Genomic DNA, 20,380 nt, shown 5'->3' with positions numbered 1-20,380 from the left:
TATATTTTATTCAGGATCTGAACAATTCTCTAGGCTATGCATTTTAGCCAGACATGATCTGCAACCCTGGATAGCATATGATGATCATGGTGGATGATGGATGATTATCCAATGTATGATTAATGGAGAGATTTTTGAAATAGGATCTTTGTATGCCTCTCAAAATTCAGCTTTTAGAGCTCAAATGTGGAACTCCATCAGACAATATCCTTGGTCTTCAAATGCTCTACTTTGGTGATTTCAACAATTCTCCTCACTGGAAGGACAATACCACACATAAATCCCATATGCTGCCCTCTGAAATCCACAATGGGAACATATGACATCATCACTTCAATTTGCAGATTTATGGACAGCAACTCACCCATCAGTTATGGGATTTACATATCATCATAATGCTTTTACAGAATATTGGGCCAGGCTTGACAGATATTATCTCATTCATGCTCAGCAATATGATGACTATACATGTCAAATGTGGACTGATTATTCACAATAATTATCTGATCATACTCCACTTTGGCTCACCCTTTCTTTTGGTATGCCTCTGGATGACTTGCAGCTCTCTTCAATCAGAAATTTACAAGCCAATCAATTGTATATCTCTCATGAAAAATTCCAGCATATGATCAGACTGGCTTGCAGGCCATTGCTATCCCATGCTCAGGAGGATCTGGACTTTGCTTGGACTTCTTTCATACATCGTATTCAAAATGTCATTAAGGAATATGGAAGATGGTACATGGCAGAAACCAGACAGCATATCCAATGGGCAAAATCATACAAGCAGTATTTAGTATAGATTAGTCCTCAAAGATCTCTATCTGCTTCTGAGTAGCATTTATTGTCTTGTGCTTCCTCCATAATTGATGCCAATGATAAACACAAGCTGTCCAAATGGCAGACGAGGGCTAGAGCTAAACCTATGCTAGATAAGGGCTATTCCTCGAAATCTTTTTTTCGGAACTTACATGCACATAGACAAAGCCAATCTATCATGAGGGTCAGGAAACCAGACGGCCTTTGGACCCAGACTCTATCTCAACTAGAAAAACAATGTTTGGATCATTTTCAGCTACTTTTTTCTCAGCCATCCTCTTCTATACCTCAGGTTGTTTCAGCTCGTAATAGATTTACTGAGCTTGTTTCTCCTATTGTCTCCTTGCAAAAAGCCTCAATGCTGGAAATGTCTTTTTCAGATGTTGAATTGGATGAAGCTCTTAGGCATTTGGGCAAACATAAATCCCCTGGCTGGGATGGTCTGACAGTTGAATTTTTTGAAGCCTTTTGGCCTGAATTGAAGCGTCCAATTCTGCAATTTATAAATGTAGCCTAGCAGCATCAACATCTTCCCTCAGCTTGGAAGCATGGTCTAGTTAAGCTTGTGCCCAAAAAACCTCTATGTGAGTCTATGGATGACTGGAGGCCCATCACTTTGATGCCGGTTATATACAAGCTGATTGCCAAAATGTTGGTACATCAGATAAAGGACATCCTTCATGATGGACTTCATCCCAGGCAATATGGTTTTGTTCCAAGACGGCACATACATGACAATATCTCTAACACTCTCATCGCAATGGAATATGCAAAATATTCAGATCAAGATGTGTTGGTCATGCAGGTGGATGTGGCGAAGGCATTTGATTATGTTTCTCAAATCATGTTAAAACTTGGTTTTGGGCCAAAGCTAGTTAATGTCATATATTGGCTTTACTCAGATTCCACTGCACAATGCTTTATAGGGAAATATTTGTCTGAGTCTTGGACTCTCGAACGTTTAGTTCGACAGGGATGCCCTCTCAGTGCTTTGCTTTATGCCATCACTTCACATCCTTTGCTTCTTTATATGGATCACATGGTTGATACTGGACAGCTAGAGGGGCTTCAGATTTCTGGTTCATGACCTTTCATTGCACAGGCCTATGCAGATGATTCATTCTTCATGCCAAAGAACAGTCCTTTGGAGATTCGCCTCTTGATGGATACCCTTTCAGATTTTGGGTTGGCAGCTGGTCTTAAAATCAATTTTCAAAAATCAAAACTCTTGCCTCTCAAGCATTGTGACTGGCATGCTATCCTGTGGCCAGGCCAGATGATTTATCCGGAACACATAGTAAGACATTTGGGCTATCCTATTGGCTGGAAAATCAGCAGAAAGCAACAAATGTCATGGGTGTCAAACAAAATTTAGGACAAATTAGATTATTGGAAGATCTCCACTTGGCCTCTGCATGTACGGCTTCGAATTGTTCAGTCTATTGTTCTAGCTTATGTCTAGTTCTACCTTCCTCTATTACATTGGTCATCTCGAGATCTCACTTCCTTTATGTCTCAAGCCATGGAGATTTTTTGGAAAACTAAGCTTCATAAAAAAGCTTTACGGCTGCTCAAAATGGACTTGCTTTGCTCACCAAGAATGCATGGTAGTTTGAATATAATAAACATCCAATTTCATGTGTTGGCAAGAAAGATCACTATGTCAAGACATTTTTTCAACAAAAGCAGCCCTGGTCTATTATGTTGGCAATTTTGTGTGGACAGATGAGCACACATGCTTATGGACATTGGCTAGTTGATCCATCGGAAGTAGTACTTGGAAAATTTCAAGGTAAAATCCCTGGTTGTCCATTTTCTAATTCCTTGATTCAAGACTGGAAGCAAGTACTCTCTCACATCAAATGGTCTCCCCATCCTGCTTCTATAGCTTCCTCACTAAGAATGGAAAGTATTCATTGGAGTGATGTGTTTTCCTCTCCCCATCCTGTTCAACAACCCATCAGAGCTTACAATCTTATGAAAATGGGTATCCGGTTCATTGATGACGTGGTAGATATGTAGGGAAATATTCTCACTTTTCCAGTAGCATGTCGATAATATAATCTGGGGATGCATCATAGACCTATTTGGAAAGCTATTGCTGATCTCTTACTCCCTCTGGTTCTGATTCCGACATTGAATGCTAGAGACAGGCTTCAAGATTGGCACCTTCAGTCTTCAAATACAAGCATATCTTCTAGGCCTTTGTATTTATTGACTTCTATATAGGCTTATCGATTGATATTACCTCCTCCCTGGATTGCCCATCATGCTAATTCTCTATGGCATTTGAACAAGTCATTAGCCTGATGGAAAGGAAAATTGCAATTGATATGGAAGTTGAAAATGCCATTGAAGCAACGACTCTTTTTATGGAGATGTATTGTTTGTATTCTTCCAGTAGGGGTGAAATTGACTCAAAGACAGATAGCTTCACCTCTTTGTTCAAGATGTCACCTTACATCTGAGACTATTCCGCATTTACTGTGGTTTTGTTCATATTCCAGAGATCTTCTAGACAGAATCTCCTATTTTTTATCTCTCAAATTTCTAGCACACAGGTGCTACAGGTTTTTCTGGATGTATGGCAAACTATCAGCTTCTTTGTCACAGTATTCTCTTTTCTTCCACTGGATCAGATACTGGGCCTTATGGACCCTCTGGCTGCAGTGCAATCAAGCATATCTGAATTCTCCCCTTCAGCATCCATATGAGTTCTTCCGAGCCTCATTGTGGTAGTCTTTATATGATGCCTTACATGAGGAAGATTTGGATGTTTCTTGTATTCAGCTTTTCTTTTACTGCTTCTGATGGTTAGGGCTTTGGCTCTCTTTTGAGCCCTGCCCAGATGTAAATGAATGTTTCACAATATAAGTATCTTGGTTTCATTTTTAAAAAAAAGAGTGTGTGTGTGTGTGTGTGTGTGTGTGTGTGTGTGTGTGTGTGTGTGTGAAAAATAAGAAACATATAAGGAAAAAATATTTGAGACATCTAAGTTGAAAAATGCAACTAGAGTTTGCAAAAATTTTGATTAGAATTAAGAATTTTTTAATAATATTGAGTTTGACAAACATAATATTAAAAAAAGATGTTGAATCCTCAGGCAGTCATCGGGATCCACTTACCTGTCACCATCCAAACAAACTAGGTGTTAGATAGGTAAGTGGACCTCGACCTCGGAACTTGGACTGCCTGAGGATTCGACATCTTTTTTCAAAATTATGTTTGTCAAACTCAATATTATTTAAAAATTATTAATTTTGATCAAAATTTTCACAAACTTTAGTTGCATTTTTCAACTTAGATGTCTCAAACATTTTTTCCTTATATGTTTTCCTTTTTTTAACTTTTTATCCAATTGATGGAATTAATTGTATGGCTCAATTATTGATGGGACTTATTAATCTAAACACACACTTTATTTCCCAACTAGCCTTTGGTCGAAGCCTTTGATCGAGCTAGTGCCATATAATTAATTCACATCCATTGCATAATTCTTTAGCATGGATAATCCTTAGTCATGTTGTGATCCACCTTATTTTTTACTAACTTTTATATCTATTTTGCAGAAGTGATTTACGCATTTACTATTGGCATTATTTTTTCATTTTGACACTTATCATACATATCCATTTTTATTCACCTATTATCAAAAGGTGGGGAGTAAGTTCTACATGGTGGGCTTACTCCCCACCATGTGGTCTTACCCTCTGGGTTGGGGGTGGGACACACACACACACACACACAATAAATTTGATTAGTAAATGTATCTCACACACATAGACATGTATTTCTTTACACACGAAACACACACACACACACACATGAATACTTCACTAACTATGAATTATTCTTTTATGTACCCCCGTGAAATCTTCCCTTTACACTTTCTTTTTAACCACCCCACATACCAAGCCCACTAATCGTCCCATACCTCCTCTAATCCCTTCTTAACCCATGTACTCATTCGCTCCTTACTCCACTTGTGACTTAAACTTTACTTAAGAACTGATATAGTAGTCAAACCAGAGGTTTGGGTCAAAAACTATGTAAGGAACAAAAGCCCTCAACAAAATTTGACCTTTGACTTAGTCAAATCACTATTCTGTAATCAAATAGGTTGAAATTGCACAAGCAGAAAGTAGAGAACTTGGAGCCCAAAATTTAAACCGGGCATTTGTAGTGGAATGAAAGCTCTTACTGAGGAGAATACCCAGCCCAAAGGAGAGGCAAAATGCCACGCACAGGTATCCCAGGCAACAGCAACAAACAATAGCAAAGATATGACGATTACTCCACATATATTGAAGCATATAAGCTCAAACTTCATCAGCGTGAATCTTATGGCATCTAGTACTTGGATTGTAAATAGTAAGAGCATGAATCTTATGCAAGGCTTATGAAATCTTATGAAATCTTATGAATCTTATGCAAGGCTTTCCTCATATATTGAAGCATATGAGCTCAAACTTCATCAGCATGAATCTTATGAAATCTTATGAATCGTATGCAAGGATTTTCTCTTCCTACTCTTCCATTCATGCTTTTCTTGTAGCACTCCACACCATGGCGAAGTTGTTGGAATGTGTGCTCCATGTACACGCAGCTAGTTTTGGAAGCCATCAATCCTTCTGTTTGTCTAATAACTGCTGTCGGGATGTGGTAAGGTTGGCAAGATATTTGACATGTAGAACTCAACGAATTCTTTATTATCCATTGAAGTGGTAGAGTTGAGATCATACCCCTTTCACAACCACCTCTTTGGATCCCAACAAATTCACTTGGCCTGCATAATGGAATGATTGCTACTCCTGAGCTCCTTGCCAAAGTTGAGCAAGACGTCCCTAAAGATGCCTTATTTCTACATAATATATGCCCCACAAAGCACACCATATTCCCCGTATGCTTGATTTTGAATGTCTTCATAAGCTCATCATAGAGATCATTCTTATTCACTTCTTTCCAGACTGTCTTGGTTAGAGAGTCCAAGGCCTTTGCCTTTGACTTTCTGATCCCATGGACTGCTGCATATTCCATGATTGTACTTTCATAAATTGATTGCATTACTGGGAGATATTGCTTCCAAATCCATGAATAACATGTGTTGTTTTTTATTAGCTCCCTTTTTGCACTCTTCAAAAACTTGTCGACTCCTAGGAAAGATTGAATTGCCACTCTATCATCGGACAAAAACATTGGTGAGCAAGGGAGTAAAATTCAATTGAAAACACCTTCCATTGGTGAAACATCCCACATCTGCTCCTTCTATAAACAGTCCATGTGTATCCTTAGCTTTCGAACAAGGTTTTGATGTTTTCTGTACATCCTTCCCTTCCATAGATGCAACTGTCTCAAAAATGTTGGCAGGTACATTGACTCCCCCAAATGTCCTGATCTGCATTACTGATTGCTTATTGAGGGCATGCTTTGTGGTTAGTACTATTGTGGGTGATACAGTAAATCCTGTTGCATACGAGGTGTAATCATTCCCACCTCCATCCTTGTAGCAAATTTGAATCCCTAATATATTTAAGCAGCAAATAGATTAGAGCTGCAACTGTTGCAGGGCATGTTCAACTTCACCATTTTTTCATTCAAGCCTAATCTCTAGATCATGTTTGCACATGGAATGATTATGTAAAAAATGCAGATCATGTTCATACACAAAATGATGTGGCCTGCACTATCTTTAGATAAAGTCCCTTTTTTATTCTTTTTTTCCATAATAGTCCCCGACTTTGCCGCCGCAGCATATTGGAATGTAACACATTTCGAAACGTTTCATTACCAATGAAACGTGGAGTACCTTTACCTATACTTACCTAAATCAAAGATATAAATATTTCAGTGAACTTTAGTTAAAAGTTTGAAATTTAAACTTTGTAATCTAGATTCTAGTATCTATATTACTGATTGTTAAAGTTCAAAGCTCACTCTCTCATTTGAATAGTCTCTAGATTTCTGTAATTACTGACTAGTAACACCTTCAGTTTTCCAAAATCATTTGGCATTATGGGCATCGTATGAAGGCATTTGGTGAATTTTAAGCTTATTTTGCATAGTTTTAGCATACTATATGTATGCCAAGACATAAAATTTGCATTTTTGAGACCCAAAAATACAAACTGATTTTTGAAATGTCCCCTGTCTTTTGAAACGTTTCATGTTTCTAAGTATTGAAATGTTTCAATTTTGTGCATATCCCTCTCTCATTGTGGGTGCTTGGAGAGTTGGCAAGGACACAACTAAGGATAGGCCTCTTATCCTCAAATTCACTGACTTGGAGACACGGAGAGATTCTCTCTCCAAGAGGAGAGCCCTCAACAAGGGGGAGAAAATATACCTTGAGGATCATCTCTCTGGCCGAGGTAGCTCATCAGTAGGAGTGCATGCCACAGATTTTGTAGGACTGCAAGGCGGGGAAGTGGTCAGCTTATAGGGATGGCCACATTATCATTACGAAGAGGTGCTGTGACAGGCCATGGCCTCTAAGGAGCTTAGCACATGGGAAGAAATAGGATGGGAATGGGAAAAGGTGGTCCCAAGTGGTCCCATGCATATTTCTATCCTATTCCCATCCCACCATGTGCTAACAAAAAAGGAACTAGGGATGGGTTTAGGAGGAAGAGGGGACATGGTATCATTTCATGTGTTTAAGAGGTGGGGACCTTGTGGGGACAAGGACACATGTCATCCTTCCATGTTTTTGAATCCCTAAAAGGGGGAACTCATTTTGGTTGCCAGGGTCTAGAGGCCATGGTCCACCCAGGATGGGAGAAAAAGTGGCTACTCCCATTCTAAATCCATCCTAGATCACTTGGTGTAGGATGGGAGTAATTATGACAAAAATATTCCCATCCTAAACGCATGCTAGCCCCATCCAGGTGCTAAGGCCCTAAGACATACCTTAGATTAGGTGATGGGGCTTTCCTAGAGATAGAGTCATAAACTGAATTAGTACCCCCCAAAAAAAAAAATCTCATTCTTATATGTCTAAATGTTTCTCGGAGAACAATTAAATCCAAACTCCCAAAAAATAAATTAACCAATTCATTCTCATACCCACAGGATACAAAAAACGAGTCAAACGAATGCTGCTACTATCTACGTTTCGCTTGGAAATGGGTGAGGAAGAGAAAAAGTAAGACTAGCTCAAGTTGCAAAGTACAAGAACTTGCTGTTGCATCAGAACTACCGTTGGATCTTTGTTTTCACGTGAAGCTACAAAAGCTACATAAAGGTGCTCACCTCACTGGAGAACGCCGCTTCCTTGGAGGTAGTGGAGGGGTGTGGGCTTTCTTTATGGGCGAAGCGGGAGCACTGCCATTAAGGAAGACAGAAAAGCAATGAGGAAGGTAAAGAAAACTGAGCAACAATCTCTCCACTCATGAACGATTCAAGAAACGGCAAACAGAAAACGGCAAAGCGAGAAAGCAACAATGTCTCTGCTCGGTGACAGAATTTGCAACGACGATTTACGATCGTTCCAATCCTATGCCACGATTTGAGAAACGGCAAATGACATACGGCAAAGCGAAAAACGAACCGACCATTTCTTGGGGGCGGGGCTAAGGCAATCGGAGGAAGAAGATGAAGGGCATAGGGAAGAATGGGAACGGGAACGCGAGGAGCCAAGAAAGGGAACGGGAGCCTGAAGCAGAAGAAGGAGAGCGTGCAGGTTTCGCCATAGCCACGAGCTTCTCTGCAAACATGAAAATGTTGAAGATGAATCTATCGCTTGAACTCTTTAAACATCTGCATTGATACGGCTTTAAACCCCTGTGATTTGCAAGAGAACATTCACTTTTTAACATATTAGTGTGCTTTTTGCTCGGACAAGCAAGTCCCATGTCCAATATTAAGGCAGGTCTGTTCAATAAATAGAACATAAGGACTCTGGATGATTGCTTAAAGCTTGCAGACTGCATCACGTTTCTCCTAATATCTCCTAATGGGTCTCCTAAATTACTAAATTCCATATCTTCTAATCTAAACATCGGATTTGCATCAAACCTTGTGCGTTGGGTTTGTAATTTTACGTTTCAAATGTCTTTCCATTCAGGATTTGGATTGGATTCACAAAAGTTAAAAATTTGGAAAGGATTTAATTAAACAATTAACCTAAGCTAAAGCCCATAATGTAGAGCTTTAATTTAATTAAAGCAATGCAAATTAAACTAATGGGTCTCCTAACTAGGTTCTCCTAATCCTGCTCCTCCCGCTCCCCTCTGCCTCGTCGGCTAACTCCCTCCGCCAAGCCCGCCCGCCACCACCCTCTCTTCCACTCCCTCCCTAGCCACCCTCTCTTCCACTCCCTCCCTGGCCACCGTTGACCCCTCCTCCTCCTCAATCCCTCCTTTTCCTTCCGTTCAATCCCAAGTCACAATCTTGCCATCGGGTGCCTTGTCGTTTCCCACCCTAGCTCCCCTCCCTTTTTCCTCTCTCTACCTCCTGAGTCGCAGTCAGGCCATCAGTTGCCCTGGTCGAGACTAAGGATCAGGGTACTCCTTCACACCGACGGCAGTACTAGCCATGGAATTACGCTCGTGCAAGTATCCACAAATGACAATTGGGACGAGAAGGCACGCTTGGGGGTTAAGGTAATCAAGGCGAAGAACAGAAGCCAAAGGGAGGAAAAGCAGGGCGGTGGGAGAAGAGAGCGAAGAGGGAGAGACGGGGATGAGCACTCATTTTTGCGAGGCAACCTGTGCAAGTCTAAGGTCAAAGGCATCGGCCACTTAAACTAAAGCAACAGACCAAAAACCCACCATGAATCTGACGAAGAAAAGGATCGAGAGTTGGCAGAGAGATTGTTGAGGCGGTAAAATTCACAAAGATGCGGGAGTGTGGGGAAGAAGAGAAGATGCAGAGCAAGTCAGTCGACAAGACAACATCGGGCTTCTTAACAAGCTTGGGACCTCCATCTAGAAAGATCCATTAATTTTTGGTGTACCTTAGATTATCACTCTTTCCTTTTCACCCCTCTCACTTTCTCGGAGACAAATTAATGGATTTTTTTCAAACAGGGCCCCCCTATTTGCTTCACATAAAAAGCTACCATCGTAGTTATGCTTTGTGTTTTAAAGGAGTAGTAGAACTGGGTCCGGGCAGTAGAGGGAGGGGGGGTCATACTGCAACTATATTTCATGACAATAGAATGCAAAGAACTTACACTATGCAAGCTATTGTAAACAAAATTTACAAGATTAAAAAAGTAGTACTTACTCCAAACCATGATATGGATAGATTACAGTTGCAAAAAGAAAATATGGATAATCAAAAACTTGCTTCACAACATAAAAGAAAAAGAAAACAAATCTCACTCATACAAAAATATAATAAAAGAATTGAAGACACTCCAAGCTACCCATGCATATGTTGCGGAACATTGACATTTTGTGCAAAAATGTGCAAACTAAAAGAAAAAACTAGAGTCTTCCTCCAAGCAAATGGAATAAATATTGCGCTCTCTAATTCATTAACCAATTTCTTATATTCTCCATGCCATAAAGAAGTGAAAATTCAAAAAATCCCAATTATTTCTACAAAGAATATGAAAATGGTTGATATTCAATCATACACTAAGAAATTGAATGATATTGAAGCACGTTTGCTTTCCATTAGATTTCCATTTGCCCAAATTTGAGAGTTAACTTATGAAGGCCAATTTGGATTGCATGGGAGTATTGTAAATGTGTTTGCAGATGTAGATAGAGCTCAACGAATACTACCAAGATTTGTGGATGAGAACGACACTATTGCTGTTGCAATCCAACAAAAACTTTCATACAAGCATAGCTATATGAGTACATTTGCAATGCTTGCATTAAAGGAATTGTTGGAAACTCCATTGTACAAACAAAACAATGTATGCATAAATACTCTTTGGGAAGATCATGACAAAATATGAAGAGGGGAGAGGAGAAGAGTGGAGATGAAGAGAGAGGGCACAGCTAGAGAGCACGCCACAAATGACTAACTATACACTAGATTTAGTTGAAAAAATAGAATATATACAAACCCATTTAGGGTTAGGATTAGGGGATCTAACCCTTTCCTTTATAGCACTCTATAAGGTTAGTGCTATGCGCATATGATCACATCATGGTGCTATGCACACGTGATCACATGATGTTGAGCGTGATCTGAAGAGAGTGGGAGAGAAGGAAGGAGTCTCACTTGCGGCTTTCTCACATACACAATGGGGGAATATACACAAAGGTGGAGGCTGAAAACAGTTTTTCTCTGGAAAGCCAAAAGAACTCTCTTAGTACAAAAGAATAGGTGAACCCTATATGTGAGTCTCAAACCAAACTCAACTAACTAAGGTGGCATACTAACTGAGCCATTAACTAGAGTACATAAAGATAATTGTCATCCAGCCATTATTCATGGACAGTGTACCAACCGCATTTGTAGCTAACAAGTCGGTGACATAAATGCACAACAGTCACCCTGGCATATCATGAATGGAGCTCGATATCTCAACACTCCCCCTCGAGCTCAATCCCAAATCATGCACACCAAGCAGGTCTCTGAACTTATGCAGCTTCTCTACACCCAATGACTTCGTGAATATGTCAGCTACCTGATCCTCTATGCTGACATAAACTAGATTAATAAAACCTACTAGAATCTTCTCCCACACCTCTCCTGCACATAGTGATAAAGTACCTTAATGTGCTTTGTTCTAGCATGATAGACTGGGTTATTTGCCAAGTGTATACTACTCATGTTGTCACAATTAAATGACAACTGGCCCCCATCTGTAGACTGATGCATATCATAAAGTAGCTTATGCAACCAAGCTACCTCACATGCAGCCATTGCTACACCCTTGTACTCAGCCTCTGTGCTCGACAAGGCAACTGTAGGCTGTTTCTTGCTGCTCCAAGTGACTGTAGCACTCCCAAAAGAGAACACATATCCACTGGTAGATCGTCTATCAGAAATACTACCAGCCCAATCAGCATCAGTGTATCCATGCAACTGTATCTGAACCCCAGTCTTATAAAATAGTCCATACTGCAATGTGGACTTCACATACCTCAGTATGCATCTAGCCGCATTCAAATGCGGTTTCCTTGGAGCCTGAAACTGACTTACCAACCCAACAGCATAGCTCAAATCTGGCCTGGTAATAGTCATATAAATCAAACTTCCTACTGTGCGTCTGTACATAGTAGGGTCTTCCAGAAGCTCACCTACATCTGCGCTCAACTTCACATTCTGCTCCAAAGGAACTGAAATAAGCTTACAGCCTGTCATCCCATATTTGGACAGCATGTCCAATCCATACTGCCTCTGCAAGAGCCATATCCCACTTGTGGATCTAATCACCTCAATGCCCAAGAAGTAATGCAACTCTCCCAAATCCTTCATCTCAAACTTTTGCTTCAATAGCATCCATGATGGTGGCTATTATTGCACCAAGACAAATTATTGAGGTTGTAATTGATTGTGGATTGAAAAGTAGAAGCCTCATTTTATAGGCTAGACTGACCTTATCTTCCACACACCACATATTATTGATGATGTCAGTGTATGGAATCTCACCAACATCATAGAGTATGTCACACTAACACATGTGGCACATTTACGTAGCCAAATATGTGGCACATCTACTAAATCCACCTTCACATTGCCACTCAAAAACATGTACCTAAGTCTAAGTTCCCACACCTCAGTTCAAATACAAATAGCCCTATCATCTCTTCATGTGAAGAGGGTGTGATTTTCCAAAGGTCAATTTTTAAGCTACCCGAAGCTTTTGGGATGCAACCATAGGAGGAAATGAAGGAGTCCTAAGGTAGGTGAGAAATCTGCCTTGGAAATTTGAAAGCCAATAGTGACAAGATACTATCCTATCTTGTTAGACCATGCTCTGGATGCTTGCTTCAAGCCATACAAGGCTTTCTTTAGCCTACAAACAAACTCAGGATGAACAGCATGAACATAACATGGTGGCTACTCCATATAGATCTCTTCTTGCAAATCACCATGCAAGAAAGCATTCTTTACATCTATCTGATGTAAAGACCAACCCTTTGATGCAGCCATGGCAATGACTGCTCTTACGGTTGCCATCCTTGCAACCGGACTGAATGTTTCTTCATAATCAATGCCATATGTCCGTGCATACCCCTTGACAACTAATCTTGCCTTGTATCTGTTCACAGAACCATCTGCATTATGCTTCACCTTATAAACCCACTTGCAGCCAATTGCATTCTTGTCTTTAGGCAAAGGCACCAATTTCCATGTAGCATTTGCTTCCAAGGCATCCATTTCTTCATCCATGGCTTTCTCCCATTTTTCTTTTCCCATGGCTTGCTCAAAAGAAGTGGGTTCTGATTCATGTATCCCTTTGACCATATAGGCATAGTGAATGGCCGTAAATCCATCATATTTCAGCCTATCCATAGGATACCTAGCTCTAGTAGACCTGTGCAAAATAGGCTCACTACTAGGTGCTCTCAAAACATCCCTTGTCTTTCTTACTCCAGGTGTAAAAACAGAAGGAATACCCAACTCATCATCAAGGCTTTGTTCTGAGCAACTGGATTCACCATCCACATAAGAGTGACATGCATTCACATCAACCATGGGCTGATCTACTTTCTATTTTCCTTTTCATGATACTTGCATACCACTATCTGCATTGCTTTGAGGAGATCCTCTTGATCTCAATCTGCCTGTCCATGGAGAAGTATGTGAACCACTACTAGAGGACACTATAGGTCCACTAATATTTTATGATTACTGCTGTGAATTATGTGCAACATTACCATTTTGTACATCTACATCATCAATCACATTTACTGGTTTATACCAGCTACTCATCTCATCAAAAACAACATCTCTACTCACTGTAAACTTACGAGTAGAAGGGTTATAGCATCTATACCCTTTCTGCTGCAGAGAATAACCAATAAAGATGTACTTCTCAGCTTTTGGATCCAACTTGGATCTCAACTCATCTGGCACATGAACATATGCAATGCAACCAAAAACTTTCAAATGAGAAATATCTGGTTTCCTACCAGTATACCTCTCCTCTGGCGTCATGCCATGTATTGCTGCAGTGGGAGTCCTATTCATTATGTAGACTGCTGTAGCAACTGCTTCAGCCCAATAATAATCTGACAGGTCTTTTTCGTTGAGCATGGCACGAGATACCTCTCCACTATGCCTGTTTTTCCTTTGTGCAAGTCCATTTTGCTATGGGGTATGATTGCATGAATATTGTTGCTTTATGCCATACTCCTGCGCCATACTCCTGCAAGAAACTTGCAAACTCATTTGAGAGGTACTCTCCCCCTCCATCTGACCTTAGGCATTTTATTTGCAGGTCTGTTTCTTTTTCAACCATAGCTTTAAAAGCTTTGAAATGCCCAAACACTTCACTTTTCTTTTTCATAAAATACACCCAAATTTTTCTATTGTAGTCATCAATGAAAGTGACAAAATAATGACAGCCTTCAATAGATGCAGCTTTAATAGTCCACACATCAGAGTGGATTAATTCCAATGGCCTAGTATTTACACCACCTGACTAGAAGAGGTTGGCGAGTCAGGAAGTTACCCAAGTCATTAAGAGAGCCAGTAGTGCAACGGCTATCTCCAATGGCTAAGAAGATAGGAGCATCACCAATCGATAGAAAAGGGAAAGATTCTTAAAAAGTGGAGGGACCCTCCAAGGCACAAGGATGAGGATGAAGGAGAAGGTGATCATGGCATACCGCAAGATAAATCTTCTATAGTAGCCAGCATGTCCCATAGCGACCTATACGCCTTTAGAATTTGTAGGAGGATGCAATTACATGATGATTTTGATTTTGCCTATGTCAATTGCAATCCCATGTTGAGAAATGATGTGTCCTAAAACAACTCCGTGGGTGACCATGAACTGGCATTTTGTTGGATTTAGGGAGATGCCATACTCCTTGCATTTGATTAGAACTACTTCAAGACATTTTAAGTGGTCTTTTTTTTTTCCAAAAAGTATTACTTCATTAAGTATGAATGAAAGCCGCAAGAGCAAGCTCAAATGTAGGAGTACATCATAATATGCATGAAAGAAAAAACAGCTCAAAAAGAGCTAACAAAAATCCAAGGTGGAGGCTAAAAATGCCACCTCAACCTTGAAATAGTCTCAAAGAAGAATGGAGATCCTCTCCAAACTCTAGAAAAGGTATCTCTCCTGTCTATAGCTGCTCTGCAGGATCCCTGCATTCTTGCCCAGATGGCCATCAGTGTGTGTATAGTATCAGTCCATATATTGGCCATCGACTAGGATGGGTGAACTTGTGAACCCTCCATCACCTCCGTAAATTGGCCCTCCAAATATGCCAAGCTGCAATGCTAGCCAAAATCTCCCAAGATGTGTCTACCGAGGCATGATCAACTCTAAAAGGAGTGAAAGGAACATTTTGGAGAGAGCATGACCAAAGTGTCATCATATAATGAAGGATGACTTTAAGTCCTGCCCCTCAAAAAACACCTGAGATCCAGTAAGAGATAACCATGCTACTAATCCCCAAGTCATGAAGAACGGTGCTCTATGAAATATGCAAAGAATCTTGGCAACACCCTTCCACATCATCCTTGCTTGTCTGCACTCCCAAAGGCAGTGCTAAACTATCGACTGCTGTGTGGCATCGACGACAAGTAGGGTCACAACCCTGAACCTAGATCTCCACCGGTTCACACTGCAATCCCTCCATGAATAGAAAGCCAAAAGAAGAGTGATCTTTCTATTTCTAAGGGATTTCCAGAGCCTTGTCCAAAAGTCTTTTTGCACCTCTGTAGAAATATGAAAACTATCCCAATGAGGAGCTCTGGAGGGCCTCCAACCTCTACTACTAAGTTGAAATCTCCTGGCATTTCTAACTGTGTAGTGAAAGAAAGGGATGCTCTTCTCTTAGTGCCCTTCATCAATCCACCATTCCCACTCCCCTGGGTCCCACTGCAAGAACCTGATGGGACAACCACCATACAACCAGAGTCTCCAAGACCCAAAGGCCAAGAGAACAGGGTCAGGATCAAGATATCACTGTGAATCCGTGCCCACTCCATGTACCTTGCAATCCTAACAACCTCCAAAAGAATATCATCTGAGGATCTGAGAAGTCTACCTCCCGACTGAACATCAAAGACAAGGGTCTCCTCATGTGCATCCCGCAAGGCAATGACCTATAAAGGAACACCCATCCCTAAAAAGGCTCCCAACCAAGTAGACTCTATGATTGGTAAGTCATCTATATCTATCCACTCTGCTAGTATGGCTTCCTCTATCTCATGCATCCTGACTGCACTCCCTCTGAGATGGCCAATTGATAAGAGTCTCTGATCTTCTAGAAGCTGTCGAAAAGCCTTTCAGGCACCTACAGTGGAAGCAGGTCCGCTCTCCCATCTAGACCATTGCAAATAATGTGACATGTCCAGTGATCTGCCATGCTCATCCAATATGGATTCATTCCACATAACTGGATGCCTCTCTATTTCTTCGCAAGAGGAGGGTGTATTTCTCTGAAGAGTGTCTCTGAAGCTGCCCCAAGATTTCAAAATGGAAGCCATGAGAGGGGAAGAGGGAGACCTAAGATGGGCTGAAGTAAAAATCCATCTAGAGCTATCCATTCAATCTCTCCTATGAGAAGGTGTACAAGACTGAATGCTGCGTAGGAAAAAGTCCTTCCAAGGCTCCTGTCCAGGCATCAAACCTCTCACTACAAATTTGTAGAGCAAGGCCATACACTACAAATCCAGATCAATAATATTGAGACCTCCTTCCCTAGTGGGGAGAATGAGGGTCTCCCAAGCCACCATGGCTACAACATCTGAGGTGTCATCTAAACCACTCCAAAGAAAGTTCCTGACAGGTCTCATGAGCTAAAATATACAACCTCTAGATCTGCACCAACAAGAGCAAACGAACGAGGCAGTAGCCAATAATACCTGGTTCACAACCACTACTCTAGATGCAAGGTCAAGTCTGGTGAAACTCCAAAAAATGAGTTTCCTCCTGATGCTCTCCAACACGGGCGCAAATTATTGTATTGGAGAAATGCGCACCCCAACCTAGCATCCCAAATACCTGGCAGAAACACCCCTCTAAATCCATGTAAATCCTACGTCAATCCCCCATTCTAGAGTGTCCTCATCACTAATCCAAAAGCCATTAGATTTGTTCCAATTAATATGGGCCCTTGCTGTAGTACAAAACAAATCCAAGGCTGTTCTGAAAGAGGTAAGAGTGTGTCATGTGGCATCCAAAAAAATAGCCGTATCATCTACCAACTCACTATCCAAAAGCTCATCCTCCTGCCTCAACGGAAGACTCAGCCCTATAATATCAGCTTGAGCTCTAAGGTAGTATTTCATAGCTTCAGCCACAAATAAAAAGAGAAAGGTGGCTAAAGGGCACCCCTGACAGACCGATCTGGTAATCTGAAATCTGTCTCCCCTGACTCTACCAATGAGAACCTGGCTATGGATTGATCTGTAGAGAGATGACATCCCTCTAATCCATGCATCGAAGGATCCAAAGTGAGAGAAGGTACCCTCTATAAATAGTCTATCATAAGCTTTCTCAAAGTCCATGAGTAGAATGGCAAGCCTATGGCCATTATGTATGGCCCATTCAGAAGCCTCCCAGAATGAGAAAATATTATCGAAGATGCTCGTGCCATGCACAAAACCGGTCTGCGTATCATGTATAAGATCTGGAAGAAAGGGCTGCAAATGTAGGCTGATTGCTTTTGCTAATATTTTGTACAAAGTGCCCAACAAAGTGATCGGTCTCCATTGCGACACTAAATTCTTACAACCCCCTTTACGGATAAGATGAATGAGTCCCTCAGTAAGTGAGTCTGGCATGTCACCCGAGTCCCAAACGCCCTACAGGGCTGAGGTAAGGGCTGAGGTAATGTGATCCCCAATGTGTTCCCAAAATGAAATAAAGAAAGAGGGTGTAAGGCCATCCGAACCAGGACACTTGCCCTTATGAAGCGCAGAGAGAGCAGTCCAGAACTCTATGTTGGTGAATGGTGCATCAAGTGAGACTATCATATCTCCAATCATCACCAACATAGGTAAATGCTACCAAATAATACCTCGAGCATCATCTCTGGCTTGAGTGTTAGGATATGTTGCAAGAAGGGAGGCATAGAAATCTATAGCAACTTGCAAGATGGTATCTGGGTGTGTCTGTAAAACTACATCTGAGTCAACAAGTTGTGAAACGCTCTCCCTACTATGTCTGGGACCAAGAGTAGAGAAGAAATGCTTGTTGACCCTACCTCCTATCTGGGTATAAAATGACTTCCTGGCATGAAAGTCACACTCTGCTCTCTGATCCAACCTCTGATCCAACAATGACTACTGTTGAGCCCTTTGCTGCAACAAGGAGCTCCTAAACCCAAGCATCTGTAGGCCTCTTTTGCTCTTCCCTCCAAAGAGCATCCAACTGCTGGCAGCTTCACGGGCTTGCTCTTATATAGCCACCAATCGTAGTCGGTTAGGCTCAATTGGGTGACCGACCCAGTCCGCCCAAAACGATCGACTGGGGGTCGGTCCCGAAATAGGCCACCGACCATACGATAGAACCGGTGTACAAAACAGAGCAACTAACCTATGGTTACCGTTCAGCCCAGAGCCATCCGGGATCATCTGAGGCTCCAAACAGGCCCCGCAACCCGAGAGTGGGCTGCCCCGAGAAATGCTCTGTCTACCCTCAATGCAGTCAGTCAAGGGATGCCTTCCCGCACTTGCATGTAGCCTAGTTGGCGGTGTGCCAACTCTATCTGAAGCCGTCCAGCCATCAGGCCACACATGGCCCCCATCTGGTGTCCAAACCAGGACCTACCGGATAACCGAGCTACTCAAATGCCTTCTCCTCATATGGGGGTCTTACAAGTAGAGTTAGCTGGTTCCTGCGTAGTTACACGAGAGTGGAGCATTGATATCTAACAGAAATAACCCCCAATGATCCAAGACTCTACAATGCCTGACTAAGCAAGAAGCTCCTTCCAAAAAAGGACACGGTCCCCTTTTGATATATCTATGCTCCACACGGCCTGATATTGCCTACGCCATAGGGTTTTTGAGCCAGTTCATGCATTGTCCCACGATCACACATTGGAATGCAGCAGAGAGGGTTCTCAAATATGTCCATGACACTCTCTCTCTCTTGGCTTGCATTATGCTTCAGATTGTGATCTAAAGCTGAGTGGTTTCACCGACTCAGATTGGTCAGGGGACATTGACGACAGACGGTCCATTACTGGCTATTGCTTCTCATTGGGTTCAGTCTGTATCTCATGGATCAGTAAGAAGCAAGAGCGAGTCTCTCTTTCGTCCAGTGAAGCAGAGTACAAAGCTGCAAATTTAGCCACTACGGAGTTACTGTGGTTCAGGAAGCTTTTGCATGACTTGCATCATGCACAGGATGGCGAAGCAAACTCTATCTTCTATGAGAAAGTTGTTGTCGGAGTGTCATCTTCTTCCTCTTCACTAGTGGCAAGCTTCTGATAACAACGGTATTGTATGGCCAGGCATCTTACAGTATGTACATTTGCAAGGTTTGAATGGCTTTTTACCCTTGGAATATAATGCCTGCTCCTTATGGACATCTTTGCGCCTTCGTTCATGATCAAGAAGCATTGCAACCATTTCATCAAAGGACATTTCCCATGCTACTGTGACACGTGGCATCCATAGGACACACTAGACTAAAACTCACACTAGAATTCACAAAACAAACCAAAACTGACTCAACTTGACTCGATTTCCTAACAAAATGTCGGTAGTCTGTGAAATTACACGATGGAATGAGGCTGCTGTCTCTCTTATATTCTTCCCATATACCAAGAGGCCCAATCTGTGGCATTCAAATAGACAAAAATTACCAGGAACTTGATTGGAAAAACTTAACTTACTTTTAAGTAACATGACCTTGCGTTTTGGCCATGATGATGTCGTACTAACCAGAGTTAAATGGGAAGCGATTATCTCTGATAGCACAAGAGATATTCTTTCGTGGTTATGACTGGCCTGATATTACAATGGTAGCATTGTTTTAGCGGTAAATCTTTTTCACAATGGCATGTTTTTTAGCTCGATCTGTCTTTGAGAAGCAGGTTTATGCAGAAGTTAAAATAGGACAAAGAATAAATAATAGATGATATACATTACAAAGGTTAAAATAGGACAAAGAATAATAGATGATATACAATACATTTCCTAAAATCAGTGGTAATATATATGACATTATTGCCTAGTTGGGTACCAATGAGTGTGTGAAGCTCCACACAAATGCCAACAAGCTAACATATAGCAGTCTCTTTCTCTCCGATGGTAGAACCATTGAGTATCAGAGGTCATCAGCATGTGAAACCTTGTTTCCTTCCATCAACCAAGAAATTGGACTGCTCGAAGATCTGCAGAATGTTGCTCCTTACAGATACGCTGCTTAAAGGACTGAGGGAGAAATCTTTTTGTTTTAATGATTTTCAACACTGACTCCTCATTTTTGCTATTGCTCATTTGTGGGTACTGCTGC

At 41.4% G+C, this 20,380-nt stretch overlaps 1 protein-coding gene across 1 annotated transcript in view; it reads right to left on the bottom strand.

Moving 5' to 3' along the window:
- Positions 1–20,229: 20,229 nt before the first annotated feature.
- LOC147886231 (uncharacterized) overlaps positions 20,230–20,380 on the bottom strand; it is a 352,191-nt gene continuing 352,040 nt past the window's right edge. Inside the window, exon 13 of the mRNA XM_087395069.1 lies at positions 20,230–20,380. Coding sequence (XP_087251195.1) covers positions 20,230–20,380 — 151 coding nt within the window.

The sequence above is a fragment of the Dipteris shenzhenensis genome, chromosome 24 (assembly GCF_047967505.1).
Source record: "Dipteris shenzhenensis isolate YYH24624 ecotype China chromosome 24, Dip_SZ_1.0, whole genome shotgun sequence".
Taxonomy (NCBI): Eukaryota; Viridiplantae; Streptophyta; class Polypodiopsida; order Gleicheniales; family Dipteridaceae; genus Dipteris; species Dipteris shenzhenensis.
Note: the sequence above shows the minus strand (reverse complement) of the source record. Positions and strands in the feature narration are given on the sequence as shown.